The 22,381-nt window shown below is 42.5% G+C and overlaps 2 protein-coding genes across 3 annotated transcripts; both read right to left on the bottom strand.

Moving 5' to 3' along the window:
• Positions 1 to 7,638: 7,638 nt before the first annotated feature.
• LOC123069437 (uncharacterized) lies at positions 7,639 to 8,976 on the bottom strand. Of its 2 annotated transcripts, XM_044492293.1 has the most exons (3): positions 8,308 to 8,976; positions 8,074 to 8,213; positions 7,639 to 7,697 (listed from the first exon to the last, which is right to left on the bottom strand). In XM_044492293.1, the coding sequence occupies exons 1-3, from the start codon at positions 8,974 to 8,976 to the stop codon at positions 7,691 to 7,693; spliced, it is 816 nt and encodes a 271-aa protein (XP_044348228.1). In that variant the 3' UTR covers positions 7,639 to 7,690. The 2 variants fall into 2 exon arrangements, with proteins under 2 accessions (XP_044348228.1, XP_044348227.1); XM_044492292.1 differs by lacking the exon at positions 7,639 to 7,697 and having other exon boundaries at positions 8,028 to 8,213.
• Positions 8,308 to 13,782, bottom strand: LOC123069435 (uncharacterized). The gene is made up of 5 exons (XM_044492291.1): positions 12,374 to 13,782; positions 10,089 to 10,162; positions 9,564 to 9,692; positions 9,132 to 9,351; positions 8,308 to 9,013 (listed from the first exon to the last, which is right to left on the bottom strand). The coding sequence occupies exons 1-4, from the start codon at positions 13,470 to 13,472 to the stop codon at positions 9,220 to 9,222; spliced, it is 1,434 nt and encodes a 477-aa protein (XP_044348226.1). The 5' UTR covers positions 13,473 to 13,782; the 3' UTR covers positions 8,308 to 9,013; positions 9,132 to 9,219.
• Positions 13,783 to 22,381: the final 8,599 nt, after the last annotated feature.

Raw genomic sequence — 22,381 nt, 5'->3', positions numbered from 1 at the left:
TCGTGCAAATGTTACGTCTCCGCTCACACCGTATTCATCCCACGAAAGAAAATAGTTGAGCACTTCTTACTGCATCTTCTTCGTGATACTAAATGCACAAGGTTTCCTCTCTTTTACTATTTCACCTTTGTTAGAGGTCAGTAGCCCGCTTGGATTTCAATTCAGGGTCAGTCGAACCGCAATTAAAAGAAGCAGCACCCGCTTAGGCGCGCGGAGCACCTAGTCTGCCTGTTCCCCGGGGAAGCGGCGCATCGGTGTCTATCATAGGGGTGTGGGGCGCAGGAGCTGCTTGCGCCCGATCTGGAGGTCGGCGGGGCTTGAATGGATGGCCGAGGGGGCGGTGCCAAGCACGGCGGTGCAGTGAGGTCGAGGGGAGGGCGTAGGCAGGGGAGGAATACTGGGCCGGTGGTCGCTGGGGTTTTGAGGAAGATCGTCAACACTGACTGGCTGGACGTAGATGAAGGCGATCTCCCCGTTCTTTGTACATCGGACGGTGCAGAAAAAATGGACTGACCTATTTGCTTTCAGTCGACTGTTATTTTCATAGAATCCTGTAGTAATTGAGTGTGCCATGCATGTTGTAGAGCTATCATATGTCTCCCATCATTTATTTCTCACCGACCTGCTATCTGCTACCTTTACACTGTACTAATTGTGCACACACTTCACCCATACTCACACTATTGTTTTTTTATGCATGGGTATTTCAGACTCTGACGTAGTGTTGATGAATGCAGAAAAGAAAAGACAGAAGTCTCTCCAGTGTAATTCGAAGATAAGCAGTAAGCGTTTCAACGCTCTAATGGGTGCAGTGTCAGCAGTTGGAGACAGTAAAAGTAGCTCTGCAGTTGATAATCTCAATTGCCACACACAACCATTCGAGGTGCTTGCTTTAACTTCGCGCTGTCAAATGTGGTTGCATGTTGCATATGGTGTCTAGCTTGTATTGCTTCCAATTTGGTAAAATTGCATCTGCTTACTTTACACATTATACCTTTGATAATGACATGCCTTCCTGTTTTTGATACATACTACATATGTCTATTAACCATGTTCGTACATCAAACTAATGCTCTTTTGTATCCCTCGTCAATCACTTATGATGAGATAGTCACCCGGGTGGGTTACTGTGAGACGCCCTACTCGTTTAAAGAGTGCAGTGTCATCCTCCCCACATGATTCTCAAGAAACAGCAAGGCTAAATGATGATAGTCAACATAGCTCTCTAGTTGATCACCGCAATTCCCCCACGCCACCATCGCAGGTGCTTGCACTTACTTGGCAGTGTGATATATGGTTGCATGTTGCATATGGTGTCTACCTTGTAATGCTTCTAATTAGGGTAAATTGCATCTGCTTAGTTAACACATTATACCTGTGAATATGACATGCCTTCCTGTTTTTGGTACATACTACGTCTTTCTATTAACCATGTTCTTACATCAAACTACTTCTCTTGTGTATCCCTCATCAATGCTCCTAATTTGTTAAACTGCATCTCCTTAGCTTACACATTATACATGTGAATATGACACGCCTTCCTATTTTTGGTACATACTACATCTGCCTATCACACCATGTTCTTACATCAAACTATTGTTCTTGTGTATCCTGCGTCTATCGCTTATGATAAGACAGTCACGCGCGTGGGTTAATATGAGACGCAATACTCTTATAAAGAATGCAATTTCATCCTCTCCACATGATTCTCAAGAAATAGCAAGCCTAAATGAAGATATTGAATGTTGCTCTGTACCTGAAGACAGCACTTCCCCTACACCACCATCACAGGTGCTTGCTCCAACTTCGCAGTGTGATATGTGGTTGCATGTTGCATACAATGTCTAGCTTGTAATGCTTCAAATTAGGGTAAATTGCATCTGCTTAGTTTACACACTATACCTGTGAATATGACATGCCTTCCTATTTTTGGTACACACTACATATATGTGTTAACCTTGTTCTTACATGAAACTACCTCTCTTCTGTATCCTGCATCAATTACTTACGATGAGTCACCTTTATTCGTTGCATATTGCATATTATTTCTAGCATGTTGCCATGTATTGCTTCTAATTTGGTCAAATACATTTGTTAGGGCACCCTTTTAATTTGGCAGAGTGATATTGGTTTCATCTTTCCTATGGTTTCTAGCTTGCATCGATTCTAACAAGTTCAAGCACCTTGTGTTTAGTTTACACTTTATACATCATACATGTCGATATGTCACGCCGTCCTATTTTTCATATATATTCCATCCTCCTATCATGCGGCTGCCTTACATGGAAGTAGTGTTCGTCAGTATCATGCATCAATAAGTTCTGAAGCGCAAATTTTATTCCTTTTTCTTGTGGGTTTGACTTGACAAGGCAAAATCAAGAAAAAGGAAGGAAAAAAGTAAGGAAGGCGATGATGGTGGTCCTCTGCAGCAACGTAAACGGAGCATCTGTACCGATTCTCCTTGTACTGATAGTGCATTACATGGTCCAAGTCTCCGCTCCCCTACTCCACCATCCAAGGTGCTTGCTCTAACTTGGCAGTGTGATATCTGGTTGCATGTTGCATATGGTGTCTAGCTCGTATTGCTCCTAATTAGTGTAAGCTGCATCTGCTTAGCTTACACATGATACATGTGAATATGACACGCTTTCCTGTTTTTGGTACATACTATATCTGTCTATCACACCATGTTCTTACATGAAACTACTCTTCTTGTGTATCCTGCATCAGTCACTTATGATGGGACACCTTTAAGTTGGCAGTGTGATATTGGTTTGCGTCTTGAATATGATTTCTAGCATGTATTGCATCTAGTTTGATGAACGCCACCTATGACGAGACAGTTTTAACTTGGCAGAGTGATACTGATTGCACCTTCCATATGGTGGCTTGCAGTGTTTCTAATTTGTTGAAGTGCCTTCTACTTAGTTACCACATCATAGGTGTGAATATGTCAAGCCGTCCATTTTTTCGTACATATTCCATCCTCGTATCATGACTTTGCCTTTCATCAGAGTAGTGTTCATCAGTATCATGCATGAATGAGTTCTGAAGAGCGAATGATATTCCTTTTTCTTGTCGATATGACCTCACAATGCAAAATCAATAAAGCTGAAGTAAATTGGCAAGGCATTGGATGATGGTGGTCCTTCCGAGCAACTGAAACGGAGGTTCTCTACAGATTCTACTGCGCCATCCTCCCAACAAGATTCGCAAGACAACGCAAGGCTAGACAGTCAACGTAGTTGTGTAGATGATGAGCACATCTCCCCTACTCCACCATCAGAGGTGTTTGCTCTAACTTGGCACTATTATATGTGGTTCCATGTTGTGTATGATGTCTAGCTTGTATTGCTTCTAATTTTGTTGAATTGCATCTGCTTACTTTACACATAATGCCTGTGAATATGACATGTGTTCCTGTTTCTACATCAGACTACTATTCTTGCATATCCCGCATCAGTCACTTATGATAAGGCACCTTTAAGTCGCCACTATGATATTGGTTGTGTCTTGCATATGATTTCTAGCATATACTGCTTCTAATTTGTTGAAACGCCATATAGTTTGAATTTGGCCGAGTGATATTGGTTGCATCTTTCATATGGTGTCTAGCTTGCAGTGCTTCTAATTTGTTGAAATGCCTTCTGCTTAGTTACCACATCATACGTGTGAATATGTCACACCATCCTGTTTTTCATACATATTTCATCCTCGCATCATGTGTTTGCCTTTCATACGAGTAGTGTACGTCAGTATCATGCATGAATGAGTTCTGAAGAGCGAATTTTATTCCTTTTTCTTATCGGTTTGACTTCACAATGCAAAATCATTATAGCTGAAGGAAATTAGTCTAGCAGTGGATGATGATGGTCCTTCGGAGCAACTCAAACAGGGGGTCTCTACAGATTCTACTCCGCCATCCTCCCAACAAGATTCGCAAGACAACACAAGGCTGGACAGTCAACGTAGCTGTGTAGATGATGAGCACATCTCCCCTACTCCACCATCACAGGTGCTTGCTCCAACTTGACACTATTATATGTGGTTGCAAGTTGCGTATGATGTCTAGCTTGTATTGCTTCTAACTTGAATTGCATCTGCTTACTTTACACATAATGCCTGTGAATATGACACGTGTTCCTGTTTCTAGAACATACGTGTACACGATGAGCACATCTTCCCTACTCCACCATCACAGGTGCTTGCTCTTACTTGGAACTGTTATACGTGGTTGCGTTTTCCGTATGATGTCTAGTTTGTATTGCTTCTGAATATGTTGAATTGCATCTGCGTAGCTTACAACTTATACCTTTAACGATCACTTACCCATAAGACACATTTAACTTGGGACTGTGATGTAGGTTGCATCTTGCATTGTCTTCTAACTTGTACTGCTTCTAATTTCTTGAAATGGCACTTACGACGAGACACTTTTTACCTGATAAAGTGATATTGGTTGCATGTTTATATGGTGCCTAGCTTTCATTTCTTCTAATTTTGTTGAAATGCCTTCCGCTTACTGTTTTTTCATACATATTCCATCCTCCTATCATACGTGTGAATATGACACGCTGTCTTTTTTTGTATATATTACATCCTCCTGCGCTTGCCTTACATCAAAGTAGTGTTCGTCTGTATCATGCATCAACCAGTTATGCAGAGCTAATTTTATTCATTTTCTTGTGGTTTTGACTTCATAAGGCAATATCAGAAAATAGGAAGGAAAAGAGTAAGTTAGGGGATGTTGGTGGTACTCCGCACCGACGCAAACAGAGACTCTCTAGATTTGCCACTGCTACTGCTAATGAAGTTGAAGTCCCAAGTCTACATGATGAGTTCATCTCCCGCACTCCACCATCGCAGGTGCTTGCTCTAAGTTGACAGTGTGACAATTAGTTTCATGTTGCATATGTTGTCTAGCCTGTATTTCTTCTATTTTGATTAAATTGCACCTGCTGAGTTTATACGTTATACATGTGCATATGACATGGCTTTCTGTGTCTAGAATACACTGCATCTATCTATCATACCATGTTCTTACATCAAAGTACTGCTGTTGTGTATCCCGCATCAGTAACTCATGATTGGATGCTTTTAACATGGCAGTTTGATACTAGTTGCATCTTGCATTGATTTCTATGTTGTACTGCTTCTAATTTTTCGAATTGCCACTTATGACAAGACACTTTTAACTTGGCAGAGTAATATTGGTTGCATCTTTCATATGGTGTCTAGCTTGCATTACTTCTATTTTCTTGAAAATCCTTCTGCTTAGTTTGCACATCGTAGATGTGAATATGTCATGCTGTCCTGTTTTTCTTACATATTCCATCCTCATACGGTTGTCTTACATCAAAGTATTGCTTGTCTGTATCATGCATCAATGAGTTCTGAAGAGTGATTTTATTCTTTTGTGTTGTGGGTACAGCTTGACATGGCAAAGTCAAAAAAGAGCAAGAAAAATAATATAATAGGGAGTGTTGTTACTCGTCGGGTGAAACGGAAAAGGCTCTGCCATCGAGATTCTGCTGGTACTTATAGTGCAGTAGAAGGTCCAAGTCCACCGGCTAAATCTACAAAACAGTATCACTTGCTTCACCAGCTGCAGCATCCGCTTCAACTGTACCAGCATCTCAATCAGTTACTCGTTCGTTTGCTCCGAAACTGGTCAGTTCCCAAGCTGCCTTCACACCTAACACTACTTCCGAAGCACTGTTGACACAACAGGACTTGGCAAAATCAGATGAACCTCATGAGCATCAACACCAAGACGGTACCTGACCGAGTCAAGTTGCAGTTGCATGCTCCTTTATATGTACTCTCACAGTTTGATGTACACTAACACTTTTCATATTCGTTGTTGAACTAGCACCATGGCGCAACCGGAAACAGACATCAGAGATAATGCTTGACAGATTAACAAAATCTAAAGGAGGAAGAATGGAGATCCATTTTGAGGCGGGTTTAAAAAGGCCACGTGATGCTACAGAGTCAGCCAAGTTAGTATCAGAGGCAGCCGTTGCCGTTGCCGTTTGATGTGTATCCTTCCAACGTGGATCCAGTACAGGAATGAGAAAGACAATACCCAGTTTAACACCTTCCTTGACCATTTATCTGTAAGTAATGTTATTCATCGCAATTAGTAATATTGTCTTTCTCTGTCCCATACTTTCTAGCTTCCTCCTAATAAGACTCACATTCTTTTTTCAATAGATGAGGTTCAAGTTGGATCCGAAAGATGATGCAACTAAACAAGCATGCACTCATGTTTTTCAGTCTGCTCTGCGACAATATCGGTACCACCTTAGAAAATCTCACTTTGAAGGCAAGGCTAACAATGAATTCTCCCAAACATCTCCAGTGGAATATATTACAGACGAAGACTGGACAGCCCTCGTTAAACACTGGTCTGATCCAAAGTATCAGGTAGGCTATATGTATTTGATCAGACCACATATTGAACTTCTATTTATGTATATGCCTTACAAGTGTATCTTTTTCTAGGCTAACTGTTTGAAGAACAAAACCAACCGTTCTAAAGTGAGATTCCAACAGACAACAGGATCTCGTAGCTATATTGCACACTGCGACGCTCTTGTAAATAGCTGCTACTTCCTTCTTTTTTTGTGCCATATTATCATATCTATATTGACTTGTTCCAAATACAGCGGAAAGCCCGTGCGGACGAAAAAGAACCTGAACCGAATGCAGTGCAAATTTTCAAGGATTGCCACACCAGCAAGATGAAGGGCATGAGCACACCAGTTCAAGCCTTTGTTGTAAGTCCTTACTCCTCCTGCCTTGAACTGATTGGTACTGTGATGTGTTCATTTAATTACTTGATTTGCAGCTAATGTCAGTTACTCTGTTCACTTTTATACACAATTGTCTTAACGTATCATTTCACCTTACATGGTTTAAAAGAGATGAAGGATATTTTTTTGATCTTGATCTATAATCTAGTTGTTATGTTCACGTGCGCACACAATGATAAAATAGCCTGCTTGTTTTATATCTGTTTGCCCATTATATGAATGATGTCATACTATGTTTATCCTACTTTAAACCATGTCTCTTTATCCTTAGATGTCAACGAATGTGAGGAAATAGACAATACAGTAGGCATGTTACATGGACATATGTTCCGAAAGTGATTTTATTATGTAGTTGGCACTACAATACATGCTAATGTATTACAGTAGTTCACCAAAATAAGTTATGTATAACCGTTTAACCTACTTTGTTTGTTTTTGTCGCATTAGTAACTCACTGGTACACTAATCTACAAGTTCAAACTTTCAGAAAGCTTTGGAACAAATGATTGAACAGCCACAACCACCTGAAGGTGACGAGGCTACTACAGACACAATGTCACCTCTTGCTGCAGTGCGTCAGTATCTCTCCACTAACAGTGCAAAAAACACCTTCCTACGTAATTCTGGGTTGGTTGTCAAGGTAACCTTGTCCAAATCGCCTACTAAACAAAATCTTCCTGCTAGACAGAGTGATATATCTGTGCTCCAAACACAAGTCCAATCCCTAATGGACGTTGTTTCGGAAACAAGAATAGTGGTTGAGAAATGCGGTCAAGATATGAATGGTTTTGAAACCAGACTATCAGACATTCGCTTCGTTGTTGAAGAGCAATGGCGAAAAAAAGGTGAAGATCGTGCTGCTCCATCAGATTCTAAAGCCTGAAACATTAGCACTCAAGTCAAATGATTTATGCTTTTATACATTTGATGATGCTTTTATCTAGAAAGACTTTAAACTTTATGCCAACAGGCCTTTTGTTGTATGATTGGAATTTATTTTGTTGTGATACAACATTTATAATGCTGCCACAGGCTACAGTAATTATGGTGCTATTTTTGTATAGTGTAGATTTATCTTAATAATATATTCAGACCGAAGCTTCATAGGAGCCCAACATGCCAACATTCGTCGGGCCCATTTCAATTGGGCTAAAAACGATTACGGGCCGAAATTGGCATTTAAATCTAACAGTTACTTACCACCTTATTTTAAAAGATATTTAGAAGAACACAAAAGAGATGTTTCAGGACATACTCTCTATAGATATCAACACCCGCAACTATAAGTGACTGGTGTAAGGTAGCAAGATACTGTGGCATGTTGGCTGCCAGCATCAGCTCCACACCACTGTCGTCTTTAAAGCGTTCAACAGTTGTAGAAATTGAATTTTCTTTCTGCAAATAACAAATAACAGTTGAGACCAAATATAACATATTCAGTTATCAAATAAGCTCATTAAACTCAAAGAAACAGAACAGGCTAACTTACGGTTGTAACGTTCTTGTGACTAAGGACATGTACTGGATAATCTCTAGATAGACGAAATGCAGAAAATTTGGTCTTTGAATATTCCTCCTTCCGTTCCGCCGCCGCCTTAAAAACATCTTCAAACACAGGAACCTTATCCAAACTTGTTTCAAATTCATTGGGGGCCATTGCCTGATTTATGCATGTGTTCCACTTATTCAATTCATCTCCCAGAAGTCCGTCATGTTTTCTCTTAAGGAGAATAGCAAATATTAGTCTGTCAAAGGACTCCATCAAACATACATGAGTCTCCAGAACTAACCGGTCATGCGGAAGTAAGACTGCTATTTGCAATGATTTTAATACCGTAAAAAGATTATCAAAGTAGGGAGGGTAAATTGAGACAAGCTTAGCAGTCTTGTTGGAAAAGTTCTTCTGAATGAAGAGAATGAGCTCATTCACATCCAGTTGCATGGATGGACCTTCCAAATTAGACACTGCGGCCTTTGAAATTCGCACCAATCCATTGACTACTCTGAAATGTTCATCCCAGTTTATTGTACCATTCCAAGACTTGCGCTTGGCAAAGGTATACGTGAATGCACAAATTAAAGATCTAATAAACAAGCAACCCGCTCTTGCTAACTCCAAGGAATACTGGCCATCAGGCATTCTCACCACAACCATCATCTTATTTTTGTTGTCTGCCACATATTTCGTAAATGATCTGCAGTTTAAGTGAATTGATACTAAGGAATTAAAATAGAGAAAGCACACTATTGAAAGTGTAACAGCAATGCCAAAATGATAAACTAAATGAAGAAATAGAGATTAGTGGTACTTACATTCCACCTCGGATCCTTCCTGAAAGCTTGATGGTGCAATTGTTTAACACACCATAAGATCTCAGTGTATGATCGGGGTGTATAACTTTCAGCCATACCAGAAATACATATCAGCAAAATAATTCCTTGTTCTAGTTCGAAGTGTGTTCATCATGAGCTTCGAGGGTTCATCCAACTTCACCTGCAGTGATAAGGTTGGGCCCCCATGCCTAATGAAAACCTGCAGGATGTCATCATGATTTTTGCTCTATTAGTAAGTTGACAAAAAAACATACTCCCTCCGTCCGGAAATACTTGTCAGAGAAATGGATGTATATAGACATATTTTAGTTCTAGATACATCCATTTTTATGCATTTCTTCGACAAGTTTTTTCGGACGGAGGGAGTACTTTAGATCTCTACTGGGTTAATCAGGCTTTTTGATGGCTTACATTTATTTCATCTAACAGGTTAATACCATTTGTCCCTGAATCAGACTCCACTGCATGCCCATCTCCATTTTTTGAGTTCGAGGAGCCACAATCATGTGAAAATGAACAAGAGTTGCCATTTTTACAACCCTGATCATAAGGAACAACACAACAGAAACATGTTAATTCATGCCCATCTAGTTCTTAGATATACGCATGCAGTTCAATAGAACACAGACAGCTCAATACAAACTTTTCTTAAAGAAGTGCAAGCTGGCATACAGTGTTAATGGCACTTACTGTGTTCTAAGAAAATTCATTGGACTGGTTATATCAACACTGTTTTGTTCATAGTCTCACGAATGAGTTGCCGTGAATTAATTGATAGGTTATAATAAGTCAAAACATTAAACTCAAAGGAAAAACGCATGTGCACACTCACACATATGCTGCAATACTAATAACATAACCCTGCCAATTATGAATTGTAATGCAAGTGACATCAGCAAACGAAATGAGAAGAAAAAAACTTCTGCAATATGGTACCTGTAATGTAAGGAAGAACTTGCATACTGGTTTGGGGACACGAGACGATTGGGAAGGACACGTAACATCATCATCTGTTGAAAAGAAACAGTTAACCAAAATCAGTATTGCTTAAATTATTTCTTGGAAAGCATTTGCAGTATGCAATTTTAGTAGTAGTTCACCACACAAATTTTGTTTTTCAAAAAGAACTGCTTGGCTTACTAGGCTACTCATTCTACTATTTCAGAAAGAATATATGCATCTTACATGTATTCAAAGTAATATAGGAGTATAAACTACAGTAAATAGTGCAGTAGCAAGAAATGCAATAATATATTCATACATAAGTACTCTACATCATTCCTCCATTATATGTCGACTGATCATGAAGTCGGAAAAGACTCAAAAAGGGTAAACGGAAGTTGTTAAATGAAACTAGACAAGGAAACTTCAGAAAAGAAGAGTCTCCAACAAAATAAAATGAAGAGCAAATCTAGTTTATGAACCTTTTAAGTAAAATCGCAATCCCAGAAGATTGACTATTAGAAAGTCTCAGCTTCTACCACAAACAAGGAGAAGGAAATTCGTCAAAGAAGAGGCATTAGAAAGTCTCAGCTTCTGACATTAGACGAATAGAGCAACTAGGTTGTTCTTATGTTTAATAGCTGCTTCATTATGCTCATTCATGACTATATATCTTTTGTTACAGTAATGGCAACTCGACCAAATAAACGGTGAAGGAGCTGGCACGTACAAGCATTCTCATAATATTACAAAACAAAAACATTCTAATACCTTGCAGTGTAGTGCTACAAACAAAGAGGGAAAGATAACGGATTTCAGGAAGTCACACGCTTAATCAAGTGACAATTTCAAATAGAAACAGTAGTTCCCCTGACAAAATTCAGTTAGAATTTTGCATATATAGTGAAGCGGAGGAGAGTCCTTAGTAACATAGATGTAGTACTCCGTACTTTTTCCCCCCGAAGAAATGTAGTACCATGTCTAACAGCTGATTCACTATATATCCTACTTTCTCAGCCCATTGCAAGTCTAAAAACAAAAATAGCAGGGGGTCACTATAATACCTAGTACTACATACAAGTAACAGAGAACGATGCTATTCAAGAAGTTAAACACAGAGTTTCTTCAGTCTTGAAGCTGAACCTTACCCAACTCCCTAGGAACCACAATAAACTCATGGATGGAATACCTGATGTAGTCTTTGCCTTTGCATAGTGCTTGGCGGAATAAATTATTGGAATTTTTAAATCAGTACAGCTTGTACTGGTATCTAAGTTAAAGTTCAATGGATGTGTCTAAACCATCTAACACCAGGCAATTAATTTTAGGAAAAAAATACATGTACTCCTATAAGAGGCATGTTATGACGAAGGAATAAAAAATCATTATAAATTTGGAATCCTTGGGCAATAGCAACCGTTGATTCTAGCGGTACTAGCTGGAGTATAAGACTCAACAATTCTGTCGATGGCATATTGTAGTGTATATGGGGCTACAGTGTTGATTACAATGTCTTGCATTTATTGAGAAAAAATATACTATGGCATGTAGTAAAGCTGTGTAAACATCACTTGCACCTCTTAGCAGGCACATGACAGAAAAAAAAAGTATGTGTAGCAGTTTACGATCTTACTCCATCCGTTCACAAATATAAGATGTTTTGGATATTTCATCAATACGGCTTGCATATGGACTGAAATGAGTGAACACGCTGAAACATGTCTATATACATCCAATTCAGAAAAAAGTTAGAACATCGTATACGTATTTGTGAACAGAGGAAGTACTACTTCAAATGGAAGCCCAGAGCAAGCATATAGACCTATATGTCCAGTGCCTAAGATAATGAAGCTTAAAATGTAGTATATTGAAATGTTGGACATATGGTAAGGCAAAATTGGCATTTTTAACTAGCATTAGCCATCGTTCAGCAATTGGTGACTCTGGTGAATCATAAAACCTCTCCACACAAGACCACTAGAACATTGAAACTCGAAGTGCTTTACTCTAAAAGCCCCAATATGAGAAGCCCATTACACTTATCAAACATAAGCCCTCCCTGCAGCATTAACAAAAACAAGGTAAACTAACATATCCTGGAAGTTGGACGCTCGCATATGTTCTCTCCGACAAAAAACTGAGATGTTAGAAAATCAGACACCACGTCATACATCATACACCTCTGATCTCTCACAATGTTACACACCAAACACAACATTTCCAATCACTAACAAGAATGTACAATCAAAGAACGTAGACGGCAGAATTACGATTATTACCTGAACAGGGAGTCCGTGGCAGCTGCCAAGCATGAACGAAACGGGTGCCCACGTGCTGGCTAGGTGGGGCAACCAGCTCGTAGACCTCACACTCCACAACCTTGCGAGCACGCACGTCCACGCCGAGCAGGTGCTCGTCCAGAAAGAAGTAGACCACGTCGGGGTTCGTAGGGTGGATGAGCGCAAGCACGGGGATCTTCCTGGGCAGACCAATCGCCTTGTAGCTTGCGTCGTCCCAGATCTCTGTAAAGGTGGCCTCATACTCCAGCGTCCACTCCGTGGAGTCCGGATCGGCGAGCGTCCAGACGCCGATCTGAGCAGAGCCGCCGCTGTTACGGTTGCTGTACATGTCGACGAACCGCAGCTTGCCGCCGCTGACAGCCACGCAGCGGTACTTGTCGAGTAGTCCCCAAGCTTCCCTCGATTTGAGCGCCTTGCCCTCCGGAAGCGGGACGACCCTCAGCACCGGCGCGTCGGCGAAGGGGTCGCACGTGAGGAGGCACCAGGAGAGGTCGACCCACCAAAGCCTCCCGGAGTGCGAGACCACGCCATTGGGGCTCAAGGGGCGGGATGGAAGCGGGTAGCGGACGTCCTTGGTGACCCATTCCCCGGCTTCAGAGGAGAAGCAGAGGAGGTCGGCACGGTCGCCGCCGAGGATCATCTGGAGCTCAGCGACCATGTAGTGGCCGGCGTCGGCTGGGGAGGCGATGAGGCCGAGGTGGCCCGGGTGCATGATGTACTCGGGATTGGGAAGCGGGAGGGCGGACGCGGATTTGGCGTCGAGGACGAAGTATCCCGCGACGTTTGGGCGCCAGCAGGACTCCCGGCGGCTGGGGAGGTCGATGACGGTGGGGCCCTTGGCGGGGCCTTGGTCGGCATGGAGGAGGAGGAGGCCGGAGGCGTCGACGGCGCGGACGGAAGGGAAGCTTCTGGAGGTGGTGCGGCCCGGGAAGATGCGCGGGGGGATGGTGAGGATCGCAACGCGCGGTGGCTCCGGCAGCGCGAGGGAGAGGTCGGCGCCCGGAGGGAGGTCGGCGTCGGCAGCCAGCACCCGCGGCACGCTGCCCAGGATGGCCCACGACGGCGAGGCGGAAGCCATCTCGGCACTCGGCTTGGAGCGGTGGCGGGTGGCGACGGAGGGAAGCAGTGGTGGGTAGGGAAGCCGGGGACGGGGTGGTGGCAGGCTAGGGTTTTAGGAGTTGGGGTAGGGGGAGGGTGGATGGGATTTGGGTTGTTCGTACTACGAGTTTGAATGCTTTCGCATCGCGTAGACCGCGACGGTAATGGAGGATGGACAAAGCGGAGGACGAGGCGTTCGACCAACCGTCTTTCGCGGAAAACTTTTTGCTATGGGGATGGAAGGGGACGGAGCGGCTGATGAAACGGGAAGAGATAGGCAGTACTGCAGCGCAGCGCAGAGCAGAGCTGGCAGCCTTTGACCGGCGCGGCCGAGTGCTCGTAGCGTTCGCGTCCATGTAAAGCAACGTCCATCGATGCACTCAAACTATCATCGAGGGGATCCAACGCCCCCTCTCTCTCTCAACATCAAACTCTTGTCTCTCGATGAAAACCTTGTGTGTGATGATGTGCCTGGCCGTGGAGTCATTACTTCGTTCATAACATTGCCTTGGAGTCAAATCTTGTGATAGGAGCACCTTATCATCATGAGCGGGTAACGGCAAATTTTCGTGTTTTGACCCTTTTCAGATAGTTTAACCAATTCTGACCCGGTTCAAAAAAAATATCATGTTTTAACCCTTTTTCTTACCGCCACACAGCTTGGCGATAGGTATGCATAGGCTACCGCTAGTAACCGCGGCGGTAGCTGACTAATCCACGTCAGCAGCCAACTAACAGCCGTCATGAGCTCCGCTCGACCCTACTGCCACAGGATTCGGCGGTAAGATGTGAGACCCTACCGTCGGACTGTCTGGCAGTAGGGTTGAGGCACATATAATGCCTGGTGCCGGCTCGCCCTCCCCCTCTCCATCTCTCCCCACCCCGTCGCCCTCTCTGTTCTTACTCTCTCTGGTGCCCTCCATTGTCCCCCTCGGATCTCTTTCGTTTCTTCATCATTCTTGCGGATCGAGATGGCTCCGAAACGAGTAAAGTAAGTTCCTTCGATTCATCCAATTAGTTTTTCTCAAATAGCTTTCGATTTGATGCATTATTTGATTCAAGCCCACCCTAGTTCATGTTAAAAAATAATCTTGATATGATGCTTATTGAAGGAATGAACTTATAGGTTTGTTTTGATGTGATGAACTTTGTGATATGAATCAACCATATGAACCTTTGTGATGAATCTTGATGTATATTTACTTATTTTTGAACTACATGATGAACCCTAGTTCGTGTTAAAAAAATCTTGAAATGCTTACTAAAGGAATGAACTCATAGGTTTGTTTTGATGTGATGAACCTTTGTGATATGAATCAACCATATGAACCTTTGTGATGAATCTTGATATGTTTTTACTTATTTTTGAACTACATGATGAACCCTAGTTCATGTTACATCTTGATATGCTTATTGAAGGAATGAACTCATGTGCTTATTGAAGGAACGAACTACATGATGTGATGAACCTGTGTGACCAACCATATGCATATAGTGGATGTTGGAGAAAGATTGTATGTATTTACTTATTTTTTACAAACTAAAGAAATGAATGAATAATGTTAAAACAATCTTTGAATGAATGAATGAATCATGCTTATGAGAATCATGTTTACAAATGAATGAATAAAAATTGTTACAAATGTGTGTTTAATTATGCTTATGCTATTTCAATTATGCTTATGCTTATATTTATGTAATTTTATTTAGGAGGCCACCTCTTGTGGACAACATCGGCACTAAGTATACCATGCTTGACCCTGCGTCCAACAAGGGTCATCGTGCCTGTTTCATTAAGAATGGAGTGGTAATTACCATTCTAAAACCAAATCTCTCGAATTGATGAAAACAAGTTGCTAATTATTTGGTTCTTCATTTTGACAGAGGCTCCCGCCACTGTGGATGAGGGGTCACAAGACGACCGTTAAAATGAAGTACAACGACCAGTACGCACCGTTCTACAGGAGAGCCCGACTGTTGGGTTTCATCCTACAGTTCAAGCGTAAGCCGCCGCCGCTCGTCCACTCAACTCTCACAGCTTTGATCGACCGGTGGCAGCCAGAGACGCGCAGTTTCCATCTTCCATGTGGGGAGATGACGGTGACCCTCTAGGATTGGGGGATGATTACGACCCTACCACTCAAGGGTCGTGATCTCATTGGACGAGTGGAGGGGAAGAACTGGCATGATAGGGTTATCGGCCTCATGGGCGACTGCCCCCCCTGCTAAGGGTAAACGGACTTCAGGCGTACCGCTGCCCTGGCACCTGAAGTACCGGAGCAAGTGGCCGGAAGGTGCCGAACCCCGGATGGTGGAGTAGTACGCCAGGGCCTACCTATGGTATCTTCTCACAGAGGTCGTGTTTCCAGACTGCTTTGGGGACAATGCCCTATGGATGTATCTCGACTTCCTAAAGGACTGGATGCAGGGTACAACTGGGGGTCTGCCGGCCTCGCCTACCTATACCGTTTGGTAAGAGAATATCACATTGTTTCAAATATCATGGACGTATGCTGCTTTAGATTATGTCATCTTATCATCTATACTAGTTTTGTGGCTTGACGACGCAACCCGGAGGGTGGAAGATACGTCCGGTATGTGTGGATGTGTCTGGGGCCTTTGCATTTGGATATGGGAGTGAATCCCAGTGGGGCGTCCGAAGAAGCTGTGCCAGCATGAATGGACTGACTATGGCAAAGATGACAAAGACGATTGATACCCGACCGTCGCATACGCTTGGGACATGGTTGGTGTCTACACGGGCACATCCAATGCTTTGTACAAGGTCTTCACCAATGAGCTTGATGCTCTGGCGGATTTCCGGGTATAAGAACTAGATTTTGAATATTTTCGACTACACTTTCACATGAGCTTACCATCTTTTGGTACTAGGTTTTGGCGGCCGTATGATGAACGAGCATGGGGGTTCAAGTTGAACGTGATGTGCACGCAAGACCGGCTTCTCTGGCGGTGCATTGTGTTGGGAAACATAGCATGCAATTTTAAAAAAATTCCTACACTCACGCAAGATCTATCTAGGAGATGCATAGCAACGAGAAGGGGAGAGTGTGTCCACGTACCCACGTAGGCCGAAAGCGGAAGCAGTAGCCTAACGCGGTTGATGTAGTCAAACGTCTTCTCAATTCAACCGATCAAGCACCAAACGTACGACACCTCCGAGTTCTGCACATGTTTAGCTTGATGACGTCCCTCGAACTCTTGATCCACCAAAGTGTCGAGGGAGAGTTTCGTCAGCACGACGGCGTGGTGACGGTGATGGTGAAGTGATCAATGCAGGGCTTCACCTAAGCACTACGTGAATATGACCGGAGGCGTAAACTGTGGAGGGGGGATCCGCACACGTCTTGGAACAATTGATGTGTGTTATAGGTTCCCCCCACCCCTGTATATAAAGGAGGGAGAGGGGAGGAGGCCGGCCCTAGGCGCGCCCCAAGTAGGAGGAGTCCTACTTGGGCTCCTAGTAGGATTTGACCCCCCCTTCCTTTCATCGGAGGGGGGAAGGGGAAAGGAGAGAGGGGGAGAAGGAAAGGGGGGCGCCGCCCCCTCCCCTAGTCCAATTCGAACTCCTCCCTTGGGGGGGCTCCACCCCTTGTGGGCTAGCTTGCCTCCCTCCTAAGACCCATATGGCCCAAATCTTCCCCCGGGGGGGTCCGGTAACCCCCCCCCCTCCCCGTACTCCGATATGTACTCGATACAATCCGGAACACTTCCGGTGTCCGAGTACTATCATCCAATATATCAATCTTTACCTCTCGACCATTTCGAGACTCCTGGTCATGTCTGTGATCTCATCCAGGACTCCGAACAACATTCGGTCACCAAATCACATAACTCATATAGTACAAATCGTCATCGAACGTTAAGCATGCAGACCCTATGGGTTCGAGAACTACGTAGACATGAACGAGACACCTCTCCGGTCAATAACCAATAGCGGAACCTGGATGCTCATATTGGTTCATACATATTCTACAAAGATTTTTATCGGTCGAACTGTAATGACAACATACGTCATTCCCTTTGTCATCGGTATGTTACTTGCCCTAGATTCGGTCGTCAGTATCTTCATACCTAGTTCAATCTCGTTATCGGTAAGTCTCTTTACTCGTTCCGTAATGCATCATCCCGTAACTAACTCATTAGTCACTTTGCTTGCAAGGCTTATCATGATGTGCATTACCGAGAGGGCCTAGAGATACCTCTCCGATACTCGGAGTGACAAATCCTAATCTCGATCTATGCCAACCCAACAAACACCTTCGGGGATACCTGTAGAGCATCTTTATAATCACCCAGTTATGTCGTGATGTTTGATAGCACACAAGGTATTCCTTCGGTATCCGGAAGTTGCATAATCTCATAGTCAAAGGAATATGTATAAGTCATGAAGTAAGCAATAGCAATAAAACTTAACGATCATTATGCTAAGCTAACGGATAGGTCTTGTCCATCACATCATTCTCCTAATGATGTGATCCCGTTAATCAAATGACATCACATGTCTATGGTTAGGAAACTTAACCATCTTTGATTAATGAGCTAGTGTAGTAGAGGCTTACTAGGGACACGGTGTTTTGTCTATGTATCCACACATGTATCAAGTTTCCGACACAATTCTAGCATGAATAATAAACATTTATCATGATATAAGGAAATATAAAGGACAACTTTATTATTGCCTCTAGGGCATATTTCCTTCAGTCTCCCACTTGCACTAGAGTCAATAATCTAGATTACATTGTAATGGTTCTAACACCCATGGAGTCTTGGTGCTGATCATGTTTTGCTCGTGGAAGAGGCTTAGTCAACGGGTCTGTCACATTCAGATCCGTATGTACTTTGCAAATTTCTATGTCTCCCTCCTTGACTTCATCACAAATGGAGTTGAAGCATCTCTTGATGTGTTTGGTTCTTTTGTGAAATGTGGATTCCTTTGCCAAGGTAATTGCTTTAGTATTCTCACAAAAGATTTTCATTGGACCCGATGCACTAGGCATTACACCTAGATCAGATATGAACTCTTTCATCCAGACTCCTTCATTCGCTGCTTCCGAAGCAGCAATGTACTCCGCTTCACACGTAGATCCCGCCACGACGCTTTGCTTGGAACTGCACCAACTGACAGCTCCACCATTCAATATAAATACGTATCCTGTTTGTGACTTAGAGTCATCCGAATCAATGTCAAAGCTAGCATCGCCGTAACCATTTACGATGAGCTCTTTGTCACCCCCATAAACGAGAAACATATACTTAGTCCTTTTCAGGTACTTTAGGATGTTCTTGACCGTTGTCCAGTGATCCACTCCTGGATTACTTTGGTACCTCCCTGCTAGACTTATAGCAAGGCACACATCAGGTCTGGTACACAACATTTCATACATGATAGAACCTATGGCTGAGGCATAGGGAATGCCTTTCATTTTCTCTCTATCTTCTGCAGTGGTCGGGCATTGAGTCTGACTCAACTTCACACCTTGTAACACAGGGAAGAACCCTTTCTTTGACTGATCCATTTTGAACTTCTTCAAAATTTTATCAAGGTATGTGCTTTTTGAAAGTCCAATTAAGCATCTTGATCTATCTCTATATATTTTGATGCCCAATATATAAGCAGCTTCACCGAGGTCTTTCATTGAAAAACTCTTATTCAAGTATACTTTTATGCTATCCAGAAATTATATATCATTTCCAATCAATAATATGTCATCCACATATAATATTAGAAATGCTATAGAGCTCCCACTCACTTTCTTGTAAATACAGGCTTCTCCAAAAGTCTGTATAAAACCATACGCTTTGATCACTTCATCAAATCGTATATTCCAACTCTGAGATGCTTGCACCAGTCCATAAATGGATCACTGGAGCTTGCACACTTTGTTAGCACCTTTAGGATTGACAAAACCTTTTGGTTGCATCATATACAACTCTTCTTTAAGAAATCCATTAAGGATTACAGTTTTGACGTCCATTTGCCAGATTTCATAATCATAAAATGCGGCAATTGCTAACATGATTCGAACAGACTTAAGCATCACTGCGGGTGAAAAAGTCTCATTGTAGTCAACTCCTTGAACTTGTCGAAAACCCTTCGCGACAAGCCGAGCTTTGTAGATAGTAACATTACCATCTGCGTCAGTCTTCTTCTTGAAGATCCATTTATTCTCTATGGCTTGACGATAATCGGGCAAGTCAACCAAAGTCCATACTTTGTTCTCATACATGGATCCCGTCTCACATTTCATGGCCTCAAGCCATTTTGCGGAATCTAGGCTCATCATCGCTTCCTCATAGTTTGTAGGTTCGTCATGGTCTAGTAACATGACTTCTAGAACATGATTACCATACCACTTTGGTGCGGAACATGCTCTGATTGACCTACAAGTTTCAGTAGTAACTTGATCCTAAGTTTCATGATCATTATCATTAGCTTCCTCACTAGTTGGTGTAGGCATCACGGGAACGGTTTTCTATGATGAGCTACTTTCCAATTCGAGAGAAGGTACAATTACCTCATCAAGTTCTATTTTCCTCCCACTCACTTCTTTCGAGAGAAACTCCTTCTCTAGAAAGGATCCATTCTTAGCAACAAAGATCTTGCCTTCAGATCTGTGATAGAAGGTGCGCCCAACAATTTCTTTTGGGTATCCTATGAAGACACACTTCTCCGATTTGGGTTCGAGCTTATCAGGCTGAAGCTTTTTCACATAAGTATCGCAACCCCAAACCTTAAGAAACGACAGCTTAGGTTTCTTGCCAAACCACAGTTCATACGGCGTCGTCTCAACGGATTTAGATGGTGTCCTAATTAACGTGAATGCAGCTGTCTCTAATGCATAACCCCAAAGCGATAGTGGTAAATAGATAAGAGGCATCATAGATCGCACCATATCTAATAAAGTACGGTTACGACGTTCAGACACACCATTGCGCTGTGGTGTTCTAGGTGGCATGAGTTGTTAAACTATTCCACATTGTTTTAAATAAAGGCCAAACTCGTAACTCAAATATTCGCCTCCACGGTCAGATTGTAGAAACTTTATTTTCTTGTTAGGATGATTCTCTACTTCACTGTGAAACTCTTTGAACTTTTCAAATGTTTTCAGACTTGTGTTTCATTAAGTAGATATACCCATATCTGCTCAAATCATGTGTGAAGATCAGAAAATAACGATACCCGCTGCGAGCCTCAACACTCATCGGACCACATGCATCGGTATGTATTATTTCCAATAAGTCAGTGCCTCGCTCCATTGGTCCGGAGAACGGAGTTTTAGCCATCTTGCCCATGAGGCATGGTTCGCAAGCATCAAATGATTCATAATCAAGTGATTCCAAAAGTCCATCCGCATGGAGTTTCTTCATGCGCTTTACACCAATATGACCTAAACGGCAGTGCCACAAATATGTTGCACTATCATTATCCACTTTGCATCTTTTGGCATCAATATTATGAATATGTGTATCACCACGATCGAGATTCAACAAAAATAGACCACTCATCAAGGGTGCATGACCATAAAAGATATTAATCATATAAATAGAACAACCATTATTCTCTGATTTAAATGAATAATTGTCTCGCATCAAACAAGATCCATATATAATGTTAATGCTCAATGCTGGCACCATATAACAATTATTCAGGTCTAAAACTAATCCCGAAGGTAGATGTAGATGTAGCGTGCCGACGGCGATCACATTGACCTTGGAACCATTCCTGACGCGCATCGTCGCCTCGTCCTTAGCCAATCTTCATTTAATCCGTAGTCCCTATTTCGAGTTACAAATATGAGCAACCGAACCTGTATCAAATACCCAGGCACTACTAAGCATTAGTAAGGTACACATCAATAACATGTATATCAAATATACCTTTGTTCACTTTGCCATCCTTCTTATCCGCCAAATACTTGGGGCAGTTCCTCTTCCAGTGACCAGTCCCTCTACAGTAGAAGCACTCAGTTTCAGGCTTGGCTCCAGACTTGGGCTTCTTCCCAGGAGTGGCAACTTGCTTGCCATTCTTCTTGAAGTTCCCTTTCTTTCATTTTCCCCTTTTCTTGAAACTAGTGGTCTTGTTAACCATCAACACTTGATGTTCTTTCTTGATTTCTACCTCCGCAGCTTTGAGCATAGCGAAGAACTCGGGAATTGTCTTATCCATCCCTTTCATATTATAGTTCATCACGAAGCCTTTGTAGCTTGGTGGCAGTGATTGAAGAACTCTGTCAATAACACTATCATCTAGAAGGTTAACTCCCAACTGAGTCAAGTGGTTATGATACCCAGACATTCTGAGTATGTGTTCACTGACATAACTGTTCTCCTCCATCTTGCAGCTATAGAACTTTTTGGAGACTTCATATCTCCCGACTCGGGCATTTGCTTGAAATATTAACCTCAATTCCTGGAACATCTCATATGGTACATGGCGTTCAAAATGTCTTTGAAGTCCCGATTGTAAGCCGTAAAGCATGGCACACTGAACTATCGAGTAGTCATCAGATCGAGCTTGCGAGACGTTCATAACATCAGCATCTGCTCCTGCAGCAGGCCTTTCACCTAGCGGCGCATCAAGGACATAATTCTTCTGTGCAACAATGAGGATAATCCTCAAGTTATGGACCCAGTCCGTGTAGTTGCTACCATCATCTTTCAACTTAGCTTTCTCTAGGAACTCATTAAAATTCAAGGGAACGGTAGCACGGGACATTGATCTACAACATAGATATGCAAAAACTATCAGGACTAAGTTCATGATAAATTAAGTTCAATTAATCATAATAATTAAGAACTCCCACTAAGATAGACATCCCTCGAGTTATCGAAATGATCACGTGATCCATATCAACTAAACCATGTCCT

This window comes from Triticum aestivum, chromosome 3B (genome assembly GCF_018294505.1).
Source record: "Triticum aestivum cultivar Chinese Spring chromosome 3B, IWGSC CS RefSeq v2.1, whole genome shotgun sequence".
In the NCBI taxonomy this organism is placed as follows: Eukaryota; Viridiplantae; Streptophyta; class Magnoliopsida; order Poales; family Poaceae; genus Triticum; species Triticum aestivum.
This window is presented reverse-complemented; position numbering and strand designations above follow the sequence as displayed.